This window comes from Melozone crissalis, unplaced genomic scaffold, assembly GCF_028551555.1.
Source record: "Melozone crissalis strain CALT ecotype California unplaced genomic scaffold, PUWL_Pcris_2 ptg000018l_1, whole genome shotgun sequence".
Taxonomy (NCBI): domain Eukaryota; kingdom Metazoa; phylum Chordata; class Aves; order Passeriformes; family Passerellidae; genus Melozone; species Melozone crissalis.
The window spans coordinates 14,025,419-14,043,198 of NW_026535796.1; the positions used below are offsets into that span (position 1 = coordinate 14,025,419).

General features: G+C 39.5%; 1 protein-coding gene across 2 annotated transcripts in view; it reads left to right on the forward strand.

Moving 5' to 3' along the window:
• Positions 1-3,002, forward strand: part of IFTAP (intraflagellar transport associated protein) — a 36,078-nt gene extending 33,076 nt beyond the window's left edge. For both annotated transcript variants that reach the window (XM_054275422.1, XM_054275423.1), the window contains exon 7: positions 1,508-3,002. In XM_054275422.1, the coding sequence (XP_054131397.1) occupies positions 1,508-1,669 (162 nt within the window). In that variant the 3' untranslated portion in view covers positions 1,670-3,002. The remainder of the gene's footprint in view (positions 1-1,507) is intronic.
• Positions 3,003-17,780: the final 14,778 nt, after the last annotated feature.

The following is a 17,780-nucleotide window of genomic DNA, read 5'->3' on the forward strand; positions in this document are numbered from 1 at the left end:
GCTATTTATAAAAGTTACTGATGGTTTAGCTGAAGTAGTCTATGGACATAAGCAAGATAATCTTTGTGTGCAGAATGAATAGTGCTTTCTAGACCAACTCTATCTACAAAGTTCTCCCCATTTATAAATGCCCATGGTCTACTCATCTGTATCCAGGATTATTTGGCAGCTCCAGCATGTAAGCCAGATCCCTAGAAAACTGAGCAGTAGAGATGATTAATAGAGTTATATAACCCCAGAAAAACTATTTCCTGATTATTCATGCAAATTACAGTTTATTAAGAAAGAGCATAGAGACTACCCAGATGCTTTCTGCCATGTCTGTCAAGTACTCGGCCACCAGAGAGGAATCCAGCAACCAATTCTCTGACTTATTAGATGGCATTAACTGTGTCAATGCTTCTTCTTACCATAATGTCACATCAAATTGTGCAGGATTGTGCCTTCTAAACTGAGCAGTGATCATGGGATGCTGAGTGTTCTTCCTGCTTTTCAGCAAGTACATGTGTATTCTTAATTTCATATATATCAGTAGTCACTGGATTCATTGAGGACTTGTCAAAAGCTTGAAAAAATAAGCATGTGTTTAAACATTTTGCTTATGTGGTGCTGAAGTACTTAAATATTTGAAATATATTTCTAGACAATTTATATTAACTTCTCAAGGGATAGGGAGCATTCCTACATAGTTTTAATACCGAAGATGTGTCTCCTGTGTTGCCCTGGAATTCATTTTATGTAACTGCTTAGCATAAACCTTTCTTGTCATGGCCCCCTGCAGTTTCTTATCAGCATGGAGCCTGCCATAGTTATTTGTTTTCATTGTTTTATTTTATAGGCAGAGTGTTTATTCTAAGATATTTCAACCAGAAGCAATGCAGAAATGCAATACAGTATGTCAACAAAGCACATATTGGCAAATGCAGTAAGATTCTTATGTTCATCATGCAAGAAATGCAAGCTCACATATCTCTGAGATGGTGGAAAAATTATTGGAGTCTGAAAATTGATTAGGTGTCATTTTGCTCATTGCAGGCCTTTCCTTCACTGAAACTGAGTTCTGGGAAGCATGTTACATTAGTATCAGATGCATGTATGCTGCAGCTTTATGTAATACTAACCCAAATTTTGACAATATGGAATTTGTCTTTGAAATTTAACATAGCTGCATATAACATGTCCATATCCCCCCCAGCCTTGCTGCTGCAAGTGGCAGGAATATAATAGATGTGTGCAAGGGAGGTTTTTAGATTCCTTGCCTTGAGCAAAATTAGTTAATGATATTCATTCAGATACAGTACAGTACAAATGGGGCACATTAAATGGCTTAAATTAGGTCAAATTGAATAATTGAATTTATTCTTTTACTTAAAAAGAGCTTAATCAGCTGAGAGTGTTAGAGTTAGAAAAAATAGTTTAATTAAATATTAATTAGAAGTTTATTTTTGAGCTTCCTTATTATCACCTTCAGCAATATTATTTATGTATCTGTTTTTCCTCATTACAGCTACTGGGCGATGATGTTCAGCCATTCTCCCTTGATGAAGAATTTGATTATGACAATGTGGCACTGACCCCTAAGTTCTCTGAAGCTGAGCTGAAGGCCCTTACAGAGTTGTCTGAACAGAAAAGTGGTACACATGTCAAATCAGCACCAGCTGAAGACTGAGTCAAAGGTGTTGTGTGCAGGGCTGTTGGAATGACCTTTTCATGGGATGAATGTAGCTCCCTGTTGTACCCTTATTTAGTGTTCTTATCTGCGTGGCCAGTGAATGGCATCCCTGAGATTTGTCATTTTTCTGTCAAGGTGCCTTGGATCCTGTACTGGCTCAGGGTAGGTGTGCTGGAGTGACTTCTCCATAGGAGCAAAACAAGCTGGTGGAATTCAGAATAACATCGTGGCTACTCGTGCTTATATCTGGTACTGATTTGGTTCCTGAGTAGTACAAAGCTGGTCCTAAAGCTGCCTTTTACCTCGTTCTTTCAGTAATGCAATTAAGAGCTTTTTAACAGCTGACAAATCAGTCTATGAGCTCTTTAAATGTATAGAGATATATGAGTGAATAAATCTGGGAATATTTTTTTTCTCTGTCTTTTGAGTTACTTCAGTTCTGCAAAAAATAAATATTCCTGTTTCCAACAAAGTTCTTGTATTGATCAAAATTGATGTGGTACAACTCCTAAAATTAAAACAGTAACTGCTCAAACCACCCCCCCCCCACCTTCCACACAGAGGAAAAAATAGCAATCTCATCCATTAAAGGAATTGGCATTGAAAGGCTGTCAGATTTTAGATTTTTTCACAGGAGATGATTCCAAATAACAGCTTATAGCTTACACTCTGCGTCACTGAAATTTAGCAAGCTGGAGTTGAGTAAAAGTCAGCTATATGGGTGGGAGAGAAGAGAGTGCACCTCTGATACAAGGTAGTATGTACTCCTTCTCTGAAGAGTTCAGAATCTTTTGTTTTCAGTGACTGTAGAAGCTTTGCCATTGAGGTTTGGTTTAACATCACAATGCTGCATTGCATTTTTGGTCGTTTTCTGGTGTAACTGCATTCACTAAACCTTGCTGACCAACATTTTGTCCTTGACCTCTCTCTATTATTTCTGAAGTGGGAGATTAGCATGATAAATGCTAATTTATCTGCCTGAGCAGAGTGACAGGGCACCAAACCATAGGTTTGTGTAACGGTTGTGGATGAATTTTCTGTGACTGGTTGGCTGCTTCATTGTCAGTAATTTATAAAAGCAAAGAAAGGTCTTCTGATGTTCCAGAGGAGATTTTCAGGATTAGTGATTTTGTAAGCCATAATCATGCTCCACTGAAATCTGAGTAGCATTGGTTTTGAGGAATGGTATTTACCTTGATTAGGGGATATAATTTAAGAGTGAGATTTGAAAAAAAAAAAAAAACAAAAACAAACCACCAGAAAAGAAAGAGCTCTCTCAGAAGATATTTAAGGAGACTGATACAGAATTACAAGTATGTCCTATAGAAAAACTGGTTTGTACAGGACCTTGCTTGTAGAAGGTAATGAGAATTTTTTTAACACCCACACTCAAAAAAATGCCTGTGCTGTAGTTAAAATGTTTTTTAAAATGTAATTGGCTGTGTAGCAATTCTGCTGGGTTTTCTGAAGCTTTCTTTATATGTGAATTTATTTTAATTCAATAAACAGTTTTGTTGGACCCAAGGTATTTTAAATTAAATGGTTTAGATCCAACTGGAATTTTCCACTGAAATCCTAAAGTTAAACATTTCTGAACAGATCTGATTATTAATTCATCTTCTTCTGAAGGATACAGATAATGTGTATAAATCAGAAGGATAAGAAGTAAGTTCTGGAAGAGCTCCATAACAAATCTGGGAGAAAAAAATGGAGAAGTGCTGCATAGTGATAGCAAGGTCAGCCTTTGAAAGCCTCAACAGAAAAATAAGGGAGACAACCTCATTAACATATGTATGCATAGGAAAGATAAAGTAAGGAGCCTTCTGTCTGAGAGACCTCTCTGTACAGGGTTTGCTATCCTGCAGGCAGAGAATCAGCCATGAAGCTGAGCATTTGTGGCTTTGTGGAATGGTGAATTAGGTGCTTCTTGCGTGTGGTTTTTTAGAAAGGCATGAGTCACACGAACTAGAGATCAGTCTTGTGGGAATCCTATTGCCTGTAGAGTTGATGAGAAAACTTGTCGAGGGGTTTATAATATTCTTCAGGCCACATCAGCTCTGGAATCTCTTAAGTGCCTTTTCTATTCATTTCATTATCAATTTTTCACTGTACATTAGGGATACATCCAGCCATTCAGTTCCTTCTCTCATAAGCAGATGATTCTTACCAAATGTTCAGGGTGCCTACTCTGCTCCATAAGTGTCATTCAGTATAGTCATTATATGGTTTCCTTTGATATAAAGAAACACTTTGCTGCAGAATACCCAACAAAATTGGAACTCTTTAGTGACATTCATCTTACACAGAGAAATGGGAGTAATTCACTTACATTTACACCACTCAGGAGTTAGATTTTTACTCTTTGTTAACAGGCATGAATATCACAGTGAAGATTAGGCAATGTAGGCTATTTTCTGTACATGACATTTTATTGGCCTGCCCCTGTGGTTGTTTTTGGCTTGTACCTTTCATTTGATTACCTTTCACAGAGGAGGCATATTTTCCTCTTAGCCATTACCAGGTTGTCATTTTTAAGAACATACTTTATGTGCATGTTAAATTTTATACTTGCTCATGGAGTTAGTTACCTGGAATTGTTTTAGTGTTTGTGAGGTGGTTTGAAGTCTGAATAATATATATCTTTTCCTCTTGGTAGCTTGTATTCTGTTTAATATTTAATATTTTCAGCAGGGGTTGGCAAGGGACATTAATCTTTTCTATTTATGGCCTTTTCTAAACATTTTTCCTGTTTTCCCAAAGAATTAAAGGTAAAACGCTCACATGGAGCAGGAAATTTGGAGTGCTACTTGGGATTGACTTAGGGGTTGCTGCAGTAGGGAACAGCTTTCTCCCTATCACACTGACAGTGATTTTGAACTGCAAATCTCTGACATTGAGTGAACCCATGGGAGATGAAGGCTGTGTGATGCATCTCCCCAGTCCCTTTGTATTAATGATTTCATTGATGTCCAAAGTGCAGCAGAGATGTGCATCCTTATCAGTCAGTGAGCTTATCTGTGTTGAACCTGTGACTGCCTTTGGTGTTGCCAGAAGGATGCTGAGTGTTTCTCTCCACAGTCTTGATGGATCCTCAGTTATAGGGAGGGACCATTTGTTTTAGGAACTCTTTGAGTTTTGTGAGGAGTAAAATAGTTCTTCCACTGGGGATGGAAACGGAAGGGTTGTTTCCTTGGCTGACTGAGGTGAAAGTTTGGATATTGCTAATGTTCGGGGTTAATGTTCACTTCTCATGACTGTGAAGGGAACAGTAATTATCTGTTGAGATAATGGTTTTGGAAGAATGAGATGAAGACTGAAGAAATTAAAAGATGTGCAGGCAAATCTGACTCAGACAGTTATGGGTATATTTCTATTAATGCCCAGAGGTATCCTGGTATACACTTGTATACACACAGTGCCACTGAAGGAAAATAATTTTGGTATGGAGAGTACCCACCAGATAATTCAGAACCTTATGAAGAAGATGGCATGGGAACAAATCCTTGCACTTATGGAAAAGACTGATCCTCTGGCCTTCATTTTCTCTGCTATAAGCTGGCAGAACTCCACTGAGGCCATTTGTATTCATACAGAGCAGACAGGAGTCTGGTATTTACAGTCTTAGCTGAAAGAATATGGAGCCAAATCAATTCCTGATTTAACTGCGCTGAATATATAGTTATGTATACGACCCATTATCATTATGGGAAAAGATTTAAATGAAGAGCCAATGCAAATGAAATGTAAAAAACATATCTTGTAACTGTTCAAATACTACACAGGTTCTTTTGAAGTTTCTGTAGTTGTGGGTGCTTAGAACATTGCTTTTTGCTTTAACAAAAATATCTCATATATTTTGAAGTCCTGTGCAAATCATGAAACTTGCTTACACACCTAACTACTGAAGGTTCTGATCTCCATTAACGTGGCTTTTCCCCCTCTGCATATTGACAAGGATTGGAAGTGGACTTTGCTTTATCTTGGAATTGCTTTTGAAATATCTGATGTCCTTTGTGAAAACATACACATTTGTATAAAGGTAGACTCTGAGTTAGTGATGCTACTCTAAATGCAGAAGTAAAAATGGGGCCAAATTCCTGGTTGCTCAGCAACTTCATTTACATCACAGTGTGGGTAAACACACATTTGGTGCAAAAGTGTCTGCTTGGATAGCAGGCTGATTTATATCCTGTTGTCCTCTACCTTGAACTTTCCGTAAGAGCCTCAGCAGTATCTCGGTCCCAGCAGGGTCTGAGTGTTCCCAGGACACTGTGAGACAGGTCAGTCACACCGACCGAAGCAGCTGAAGCACGGCCTTGTGCTGGGGCTCCCTGCATGCTCCGGGGCACTTCAGCCAGGTGTGGCTGTTCTCCCCTGCTCAGCGGAGATGTGTGTTGCTGCAGCTCCTGAGGACAAGGCTTGGCTCAGGGATTCCTCGGGCTCCGTTCCCTTTCTGGGCCGTGCTGAGCAGGCAGCTCGCTGCCCTCCATGCCGGGCTGCCGCTCAGCCCCTGCCTTTCCCAGCGCCCGAGTGGGGCTGGGCCGTACTCAGCGTTCCGCTGGCCGCGGGAAGGGGCTCCTTGCCCGCAGAGCCGGCGCTGCTGGCAGCCGCGGGCATTCCCACCGCGCGGCGCTTTCTTGTGGCAGCTGTCGGTTGGCACAGCTGGCCCCAGGGCCACATCTGTCCCGGGCCCCAGGGCCACATCTGTCCCGGGCCCCGGCTGGGAGCCGCCTGCCTCTGCCCATCCCGGGCACACACACCCATCCCAGGTGCTCCGTGCCTGCATATCCCTGGGGAAAACGCTGCGCGCAGTTTTCTCTGCCGTGGTGCTGAGTTGTAGAACATCTCAAAAACGGCGAGTTTGGTGAGTTTGTGATTGCTGGTGGCACCTTGTGTTTTGCTGGCAAGATACTGTAAGCCAGCGTTGCAGGTGTATGGGCTGTGAAATACCGCAAATTAGACTGAAAATGGTTTTAGTGCTTGGCTGTGACAAGTTTCTAAGAAGAACAGCAAGTGCTAAAAGGTACTGTCATTTTTATAGACAAGCTGCTTTATTTGCAATTGCAGTGCCCCACAGTTAAAATGAAAATCAATTTTAATGCCTTTTGACAATGCAGAAATATTTGTCTCATTTACAGCACTTCCAAAAAGGACAGATAATAAAATTCCCCTGATTTATGATCTATAATTTTATGTACTCTGTGGTATCTTCTTCAGTACATCTCTCCACATAAACATTCCAAAAGAATGAGGAAAGATGGATCTGAACAACATTCCTGAATCTAACTTCACACTGAATTTCAGATTGTAGAAACTCTATATTCAAAGCTCTCTTTGATCTGAATATTCCTAGACTTTGGGGAAATAGATGCTTAACTTTAAAAATCACTAATCAAACATTTCTCTAGCAACCACATAGTTGCTAGAGATCTAGATCTGGACTAAAAAACCCAAAGCAGTAAGAGACCTGTTTATATAAAAAGAACCAATGAAATGTGAAAATTGGCATAATGCACTCGGTATGAAGATAGTGGATAAAAGGACTCTAAAGATAGTAGAATTAAATGAAAAATGTTATTTTTCTGGAGAGTGAACCATACTAAAATATTCTGTTGACTTCATGCAATTCTTGAAAGCCTTTCAATGCCCAACTGAAAAATTAGTGTAAACATTTTGTAATTCATGTGGATATACAACAGTTATCTCTTGAGCCATTAAAATGAGATTAAAATTTGTGTGAAATTCTTCAGTATATTTTGTGGCAGTGCTGGCACCATAAATTAAGGCTTTAGCCTCATTCTATCATATGTTACAACAAAGTTTGTTCTTCTGTGGCTGTTGTGGTTGAGGATTCTTGTGGCAGTTTCTGAAGAGCAGGTGTGAACTTGTAGCAAGTAAGCTCTGTTTTCTTGAATCCATCTGCTTTTATGTCCAGGTGTATAAGAACTTGAAAGGTGCAATATGATGTGCCTGTTTCTTAGAAAGAAGCAAGTGTCATTTATGATCTTGCTTATGCTCCTCAGAATAACTTAGCAAGAGGAAAAATTCTACTGATTACCTAAAGTCTTGATTGTGCCATTTAGATTTGCTGCAGATTGTACATTTGGTGTTTGAGAGAAAAATGCTGGAGCGCATTTTTCATCCTCTTTTCCTTATATTTGATTTTGTCTTTTCTATGTCAGTTTTGCTACTAGCTTTCCAGAAGTTGACACTACATTAATCCAATGAGCTACTTTCCTGCTGGATAAAATTTTAAAGTAAAAAAGATGGAAGGCTGGTGTGTGGGCCAGGAAACATCAAAGCATGGTTAGCATTTCATACTCATGCTTGGAATTTGCAAAGCTGTCAAAACAATCAGGAAAATACAAATAATGGTCAGCCTACTTATTGGATGAAAGTTTAATTCCAAATTGCCTTTGTTTAAATCAGCTGCCTACACTTTGTCTCCTCTGCTCACCAAGGATTCTGTTAACTAATATATTTCAAAATCCAGACTGCCAAAAATACTGACAGCTTTCAATGGCTGAACAACATTTCCCACAACAAAATTGTGATCCGTTTAAGGCTCTTTGCTTCGGGTTGTGACACATTGCCTGAATCCCATGGATTTATTCCCCATTCATGAACATTAGTGATGTAAACTGTACAAACCCCAATGGCCCAGTGGATATCCTTCTGCTGACAGCAGGGAGAAGAGATGCAGTGGGAAGAGGGGTTGGCTGAGCAGCCAAACGTTCGTTGCTTGTGCTCCGAATGCGATGCTTGATGTTTTGCTTTTGATTCTTTTGCAATGTGTGTGTGAGAAGCTTGGTTGTCAAAAGCCAGCTGAATAACACCCTCCCCACTGCCCCCGCAAGCCCCCAGTATGAAGGTGCTGGCAAGCAGGCTAACCAAATTCAGCTGGCCACTGTTTCAAGGGAAATAGGGTTACCTACATTACAGGGTGTGTTTTACAAGGTGCTGCCAACTGATAGCATTTCCCAGCTGACAGGATTGGGCTCTGCTCACAAGTGTGCTAATGAGTGTTTATCTGGCATTGCTTGTAATCTCATACTTCCCAAAATTTAATTTTTGAAATGTATATTTTTTTGATACTTTTGACTCACTGCTTGAGAGTCAACAGATCAAGGACATCCTTCAAAGATGATACTAAAAAATCATGACTTTGAGTGTTCTGAAGCGATGAAATTAAGAATGAAATAAAATTAAGTAATGTTAAATTTAGGAAAAACATCATGCTGAAATTCAGGTTCACTAGACTCTGCAAGTACCACAAAGAGAAGTTGCTGGAGCTGTTTTGCTAAGGTCGATTAAAAGAAATCTGGAAATAAACATTGGAGAATGTGCTATAGGGACACGGTGGTGCATCAGACAGGAGCTGGATTTCAGTAATATTTTTCCTCTAAGATTAAGGTACATGAGAATGAATGGTTGAGGTTTGAAGAATTTTGCTTGTTAAGGTTGTTTTGTCTTGAGTTCCAATTCCTGTAATGGAAAAAGGATGGTTTAGTTTAGTGAAGCAGGTTCAGTCTGATTGTTTTAGTTCCGGAGCATCTCTACCAACTCTTGATTTGTACACAGGCTGGCAGCCCATTTGTGAAGCATCACTGCCAGCATTTGCAGAAACGAGCAATGATATATTATTTAAATATTCTGCTTTTTTCGAACAGTCTCACTGCATTACAATTGCACAGTAAGATAGGAGATGGCCTTTTTATTTATGTTCTTAAAAAGGTAACTTAGATTAGAATTTGGAAATGGAATGCTGGATCACAACCCCATCAGGGCTTCGTGAAAACCTGTGTCTATATGTAATCTTTGGTTCATGACTGCATGGCTCAGCCTCGAGCTCTTTGCTGAAGTAAATGACATCACATTTGATCTTACTTTGGAATAAGTGAAGTTTGTTTTTTTTTTTTCCAGAATCCAAAAGGTCTGTCCAATCTATATTTGCAGGGCATTCTTCTTTTACTATTTTCTCTTCTTGCCTTTATTGGCCTCAGCTGCTACTATACAGCAATCAGTATAATATAGGGTACAGAGAACCAGCCATGACATTGCTACATTTTTCAGTAGGAAAAGGGAATCTTCTCCATATTGAGAGCTGAAGAAGCTGTTGAAACCCTTTGGCTGACCATCTGTAAATTTGAATAGATGCATATTGGGCTAAGCTGGTATTTTTGTGAAGCATGTGTTCTGCCCAAATCAGGGAGGTGCTGCTGGTTAAAATAATTCAGAGCAACATTCAGGTCCATCAGCTTCAAAATTGTCTTTTGGCCATTACAAATTCCTCTTGGTACTCCCATTCCACTCTAGCTCTATCAGAATCAACACAGCAAACACATGGACACTCCCTGTCTTTTTCAGTTGGGCTCTTGTACAATGCTGCCAATTCTCTGGGAGCTCCAGCTTACCACGACACTCCCCAGAGGAGCATGGAGTTTTTATTTCTTTTCTGTTTCAAAAAGCTTCCATGTAATCCTGCTTCACCCTGCCCTCCCTGAAGGAATGACTAGGGGAGAATACCAGCATCTGGATTGATTACTATTTGTTGGTGTAACAGTGTTCAATTTTGTTTTTCAGTTCACCTTCCCCAACCTTTCCTTTCCAGATAGAATTTTTCCTCTGGTGCCAAGTGTTTTGGAAACAAAAAATGTGTGTTTCTTCAAGCCACCCCTCTATTATTAAGATTCAGAAGGATGTTTGCTGATGTATTCAACAGGAGAGGAAACTGATTGCTACCTCACAGTAAAATTTCTCTGTTATAAATGTTAATTGTTTTAAGCACTCTGGAGTTTTCTGTGACCTCTAGGCATTTTTTTTTAATGATTGTTGATACAATGTCTCAGAAGAAGGGGAGAAAAGAAGTACTTTGCTGGCCTAGTTTCAGGTAAGCTCTAAAAGTTCAAGTAGACCAATTACATGCAAAAGAGCAACAACTTCTGTAAAGCTTCATTTGAATCCCAAAGGGGAAAAATTATAGAAAATCAATTAAATTTCTACATGAAAAAATAGCTCATATTGCAAAGCTTTCCTTGCATAGTTTTCTGATTATGTTTGGAAGAAAATTGCCTTGATTATACCTTTGATGGGAAGGAAAGTCTTTTAATTAATTTAATACATGCTATAGCAGTGCTAAATTGTATCATGGAACAGTTAAGTGGGTCTACACTGATATTTTTTCCCTGTTGAAAATGGATATTGCTCACTTAGTGAGTCATGCTCTTGCTGGGTTGACGCAATTATCCATTCATTGCAGAGCATGTGACTAAAAAGTTATTAGGCCCTTTTATACAGGAGAGAGGCTGAATGGAGTAAACAAAAAATCCATTTCAGTGAAGAGTCAGGGAAAGTTCAGAGCCTGTACCCGCACTGGAAGCTGAACCCAAACCCTCAAGCCCTAAGACAGCTCCTACTTTGGGAATGCTTCAGATGTATTTTCTGTCTTATTTTCTGTCAATTTGTCTTCTCTGAAATGAGGAGTGGAAATGATTGTATGTTAGCCATGTACTGACATGATCCTCAAAATCATGTGCAGCTAAGAACAATTGATAGCAAATTTGTAGTAGCATCTAGAGTGGTTGCTGCACTAGCTGCTTCTGCAACCAATTTTTGCCTCAAGCTGAAAAAAATTACATTTGTTGTGTTTGCTGAGAATAGGATTTTTAAGTGACAATTTTAATTTAAATGTTCTAAATATGACACGAAACAACAAACATGATTTTTTTTTTGCAAATCGTGCATGTTCTTGTAATGATGTTACATTATATTGTTGAAAGAAAATAACATTAGGAATCTTTTTAATATGTCTGTTTGATATTGGACATGTTCTTGTCTTGCTGGACTAGTACAGCTGGGTCACATCACTTTCCCTGATGGATCTTATCTGCTGGAAATGTATTTGCCTGCATCCTGCTTTTCATGCTGAGGTGGGCTAGGTCTTTTCTGGTGAGCTGTAGAATCAAATATCCAAGAGCTGAGTAATAAACGAAAGACTCCATCACCAGAGACTGTCTCATGAATTAACTCATAAGTGTCTAAACTCAGATAAAATATTATCACAGATTTTTCTAATGTCTCAAGGCCATAAACAATGAAAAATATAAAGCTGCACAAAAGAGGAACAGTACTGTCATTGCATGCTTTCTGATCTTTCTGTGTTCTTAGAGAAGGGCCAGCTGATGAGGGATTTGTTTATAAAAGGAAGCTAGTAACTGTGGTTATGGAAAGACTTAAGATGGGATACGAAGATTTCCAGCAGCAGTGTGAAGGAGAATCTCTACTAGAAATTAATTTCAGAGGTGCAAAATTGTGGCTGTGAGCACTGTACCACGGGACTGGTAAGTTCTGATTTAGAATGTTCTTCATTATTTGGAGATTTAATTTAATTAGAAGTCTTAGATTTCGTAATTAACATTTTGAATTGTGACAGAATTGGGCTGGAAAACAATATTAAGCAAGGACTGCTGTCAGATGCACTTTCTAGTCTTGTGTACCAATAAAAATATTTAATGTTGACCAGAATGGCAAAGCCAGGAACCACTATGGCTGCATGACGTGCCTGGCGTTAGGTAGAGAGGTGCAATTTGTGCCAGTTAATTCAGTAAAAATTCACTTCCTCGAGGATACATTTCAAATTTGCTTGTGGCTCACTGAGTGTGTCCTCAGGGTCTCCCACAGGGTGAAAGGGCCAGCTCAGCGCCTGTCCCTTCCTGGTTCCAGCAGGTTTGCTGCCCATCCTCTGGAGCAGCTGAGGACTGTGGCTTCAGTGACCTTGAACGTGGTGGTCAAGCTTAATTGACTGTGTGTAGTCAGTAAATGTATCCACACTGCTGATACAATCACATATTGACCTTTTCCAACTGTGGCATGAATGGTTCAATGTACCTCCACCTCCCCATCAACTGAGATTATGAAACAAAAACATCTTGTTTCTTCTTTGTTATTTAAATTTGCCTTTCCCACCATTGCAGACATTATACATTTATGTACTCCTCCAGTTCTCCCAAGTGAAAAATACCAAAAACATAGCATACCTTCACTCTACTGTAGCTTGATTGCACTAAGGTTCTATGTTTAATGTTAAACCTTTTTCATCAGAGGGATAAAAGAGGAATAAAAGAGGAATAAAAATATATTCTAGCAAAGATTCAGGCAAAGATTGTTTGTGAATTCTACTAGTGCTGAGATCAGCATCACACTTACTCAAGACCTAGTCCCTCTGAACAAAAACAAGGTTGTGTCAAAGGTGATTGAAAATGTCAGTGATCCTGAAAGGCAATCATGTATGGCTAATCATTCCCAGTGTAACTAGAATGTGATTTTCATTGGCTTACTCTAGGAAAGATGCTGCTTGGCAGTTTCAGCAAAAATGTTAAAGAACTATGTTATTTTTAGAAAAAAACACTCCCTCCTGATCTATTTCAGTCCTTGAATTTTCCACTTAAGCCTGGGATCATTAATTCCTAATGCAATTCGTGTGCCCCATGAGAACAGCAGACCAAAAGGAGACTCCCAGGTGTGCTGCCTGCTGGCTGACTCTGTAGAGAGACTGGTGACTGATGGCCAATGCTCCAGACATAGTTTCCTAGTGCCTAAGCCCACAGTAAAACAAAAATTTTTGTTGAGGAGAAATTACTTACCCTTAATTTTTTTTTTTTTTTGCGTTTTCTCTAACTCAGAAAGGAGGGTAACTGTATTGACTCCATAAAACCAGTTCTCGGTGCAGAGCACATGGTGGCAATGTTGCACTGCTCCTGAGCAGCTCTCATGTGGCACTTACCCAACCCATATTCATTTACTGTGTAATAAATAGATAGATGCAGTAGAGTGCTGCTTTACCCAGGGAATATCATACTCATACATGGTAGCACTGATTGTGTTTTCTGGTAAAATAAAGAATAAGGTATAGGAAAAATAATTTTTCTTCCTTTCTTTTTACCACTTCTGTATTATTTGCATGCATCCTAGGCACAGAGATACAGAGTTTAAGTTTTACAGAAATAATGTACCTGGTATTGGAAAAAGATATGACAATTTAGTTTTGTTCCATAAACCAAGTACACCTGCCTTAGAGGAGCACTTAGGATAATAAAACCCTCTGCCCATCAGGCACGCACAGAAATCGGAAACTGAAGGTTTCTCGCTTTCAAAAGAAGGCTTCACTATTTAAACAAGCTAGCCTTGAACTCTCTCTTTCAAAAACATCTCTAGCCTAAATATAAGATTTCCTAAATGTCTTCAAAGAAGAGGAAGGAAACTTTTCCTTAGCTGGAGAAATTCCAGGCACATGTGAGTTCCTGGGTTCAGTGGCCGTGGATGGCTCTTAGCACAAACCCCTGAGAGCCTGTGTGGTTTGGCTGAACTCTTCAGTGATCACTGCAGCAGAGCAGCCAAGGATTCATGTACCTCTGGCTTTCTTCTCTGTTCAGCCTGACAGGAGGGCCCTTCAGAGGCAGACGGAGTAGGAGAGTACTTGCATTACAAAGGCAACACTGCCGGGTATTTCAGTCCCTGGGGCTGTTGTCTTTCACATTTGTCCTGCTTTTGGTGAGCTGCTGCAGCTCTAGCAACTCAGTTCCCAAGCCACAGTCTTCCCTGGTGTTCCTCTGCTTTTAATGATCTCTGTGCCCTGGCAGACAAATCTTTCACTGTGCCTGTCGTGGCTAATCTGATTTCCATCCCACCAACACAAGATGAATCAGTTTTTTTCTGCTTCTGTTGTTTCGGCTTTTTAGATGTAGACATGGTATCAGCCACTGTCTGGTTATTCTAATTCTCCTTAAAGGGTCTGGATTTATCTCTAGATCTTGATGGCAGCAGCAATGAAGTCAGCAGGTATCCCCAGACCATTTCCACGCTGCTTTCTTGCTCTCTGAGTGGGAGAAGCCAAGAGGAAAAACAAAGCTGCAGGATGCCAAGATGCCTTCTTATAGAGCAAGAAGGAAAATACAGGTTATTTCAGCTAACAGGCAACATTGTGCCTTGTTCCCTTCTCCTAATTCTATCAGGCACAACCATAAACTAAAATTTAAAAAAGCAAATGTCAAAGTGTGGGAGCAAGCACTCCAAGTAAGCCATTTTCAATGAACTGCTTAGATTCAATTCTTGGGAGACAAGTGCATTCAAACTGGTTGGTACAGGTTGATTTTTGTGAGGAACACATATTCATAAAGACCAGCAATACCAAAATATTTAGAATAAAATAAGTATTTGTATCATGTTGCTGTTAAGGTTACTGTAAATAAAAACCACCTAAACCACTGAAAATTTATTGAAGTAATTGATGCAGCAATAGCAGAGAAATGAATGGTGTATTTTTTCAGTGTCTAAGAACTTTTTTAGATGTATATTTCCAGGATGAAGATCAAGAGTCATACAATTCAGTGTGTTTATTTATTCACAGGAGGGATAGCTTAAGTGGTAGTGGAAAAATTAGAGTGGAAATTGGCCAACAACTGCTAATCAGGATTTTGGTATGACTTGCTTCTCCCTGCATCCAAAAACCAAGTTGGAAACCTGCAGAAACGTATAGAGGGAGGAAACTTAAGTGCCATACAACTATTTTTCAAATGTGTAACATAGCCCTTATTTCTGATTATTATTTCTACTGCCAATATTTCTTAGAAAGAGAAATAAATAAGAAGAAATAGCCATGGTAATGAATTTTCTCAAAATGTGTTGTCCTTGAGTGATTTAGCTGGAACTGTAGAGGTCCCAATTCAGCCTGTGCACACAAACCAGACCTGCTGCCTGTGCCACTGACTCCCTGGGCCAGACTGACACAGCTCCTAATCTTTCAATCCTATTACCCTCCCTCTTTGTGTTGCTGGTGAAGATTCTTGTGACTCGCCATGCTCCCTGACTCAGAAATGCTATGATAGCTCCCATACCCAGTGCTTATTTTATTTCATTTAATTTCTCCCTATTCAGCCTCTGCCAGGTCCCCACTTGCCAACACCGGTCAATAGTGTGTCGGGGTTGTACTACTTTGTGTGATTTTCTGTGCTCTTTGCTTTTTAGCCCACACTGCTGGGGATTAACAATGCAGTGAAATTTCATTAGGAGCCCTTGGCCCAGCTGCCTGCAGTTACAGGGCAAAGAAATGCACCACCCTGTTTCCCTCAGAGATTTAGTTTACCTTCATCTTTCTGCTTTGGTTTTAAATCGAGTTTGAAAATGCCAGAAACAAATTCAAACACTACTAGTAGGAAAATGATAAATCCCTCTGTAAAAATTGTCATCTGCGAAGTGCAGAGAAATAGCTAAGCTAAACATTTGTAATTTAGGAAGAAGGATATTAACATCCTTTAAAAAGTCTTGCTGGCTTTTGCTTGTTTTCTCACATATAAGTAAAATATCTGCCAATCTCAAACAAGTGCTAAAAGCCCAAGCATTTGCCAGTTGCTCTAAAAAATTTGTGCTTTTGCCACTTTGCATTAATGGCATGGTGATCTTCTGCATCATCTTCTGCTAATCTTTTTTAAAAGCCAGTACAAGTGTTATTTTTGCAGTCAAGGCCTTAAGTCCCTGGGAGTCTCAGCAAGGCTTCATTGGTGTGCAGATTTATTTCTACTGAGCAGCCAGAAGTATTTCAGCAAGGGAAAGATGCTGAAGAGAAATGCAGTAGCTATAGATAGTAAAGGCAGATGCTGTGGGGTACTGACTGAGGGCTAGAAAGTTACAGAGATTGTGATATTTAATGCTCATCACTAGTTCAGAGATGGTAAACCTTTACTCTCCTGCCCTGATAGGAGAGTAAACCCCAATATTTTACTTAGTCAAGGTTTGATGGTAACAAGCAATGAAGTCCATAGTACATCATATATTTTCTCTTCTGTGGGAGCAGCACGTGGAAAAAGTGTGAACATCATATTCACATGTTGAAAGAAGTCCTGTTTCCATGAAGTGCACCCTAGAAGGGATTAATTGTGTGAGTTTCAGATGTGATATAAGCTCCTCTAGAAGCAAAAACACAGAGTAGTTTAGACAGGACCATGGAAATACAATTGTCCAGCCTGCTCAGGAACTAAACCCAGTTTTTCATCATAGGGAGTGACACAGGCTAGAAAATGGTTAGTGGAGACAATGGCTCTGCTATCCTGATTATCTCACTTTATTCTTCTCTACTACCTTGCAATGACTGGGCAATCTGTTTTGTAGCAAACACCATTTGAGATCTCATTGTCTTTGGCGAACTTCCTTTTCATGTTTTATTACTTCTCAGTGGAAGCTACTTGTGTTGGGTGGTCTGGGCTTCTGCAGCAGTACAGGAGAGCTGCAAGATGCTTAAAGTATATTTCCACATTTTCCATGCTGTTCTATGACAGATGTTTTGTCCAGTCATATTAACCTATTATCTTGAAAATAAGTTCATATTAAAGAAAATGCAGACCTCATTTCCCCCTCCTTACTTCAAAAATCTGTTCTAGTGTGCTATTGAGGTCAGAGTAGTGAAGCAGCTGTAGCATGTGGTAATTTTTACTCCTTCCATAAAGGTATTATCTTTCTGTTTGCAGTCATATAATATTTTCCAAATTGAAAATTTATTAAAAATCCTTACTGCTCAGCTTGTGACTCAGTCTGTTTTGTTTCTTGCTGTTCTGGGATTAAGTGTATCTGGTTCACTTTACTGCAATCACTGGGGGTTTGTTTCTTCTCCAGAAGCCGTTGTTTTGAGATTCTCAGTTCCAGGAGCAATCATGCTTTTGCCCTCATGTTCAACATTGTTGTTGCTACTGAAAAAAATATTAGGTTTTACTTTGTGGGCTAAAAAACCAGTGTTTTCGATCTCCCTGCCAGATTCCTTGCCTACCACATGATGATCCCATTTTTTCTTTAATTAATATCTAACACAAAAGAATGTGTCTGATAGTGACATTTACTGCTGGCAGTGCCGGGAAATGCTTTAAATGTAGAAAAGGGCCAGAACACCACTCAGAGGACAATGTTTTCCCTTGAAAATAGAATAATCATCAGTTAGATGAAATTCAGAAATATAGAGGGAAAGGAAATTCACATGAGGAGGGATTTGCCAGTAACCAGATCTCCTGGGTGTTCACCAGACTTCTGTCAAAAATGGGGACTTTGACATTATCAACATAACAGA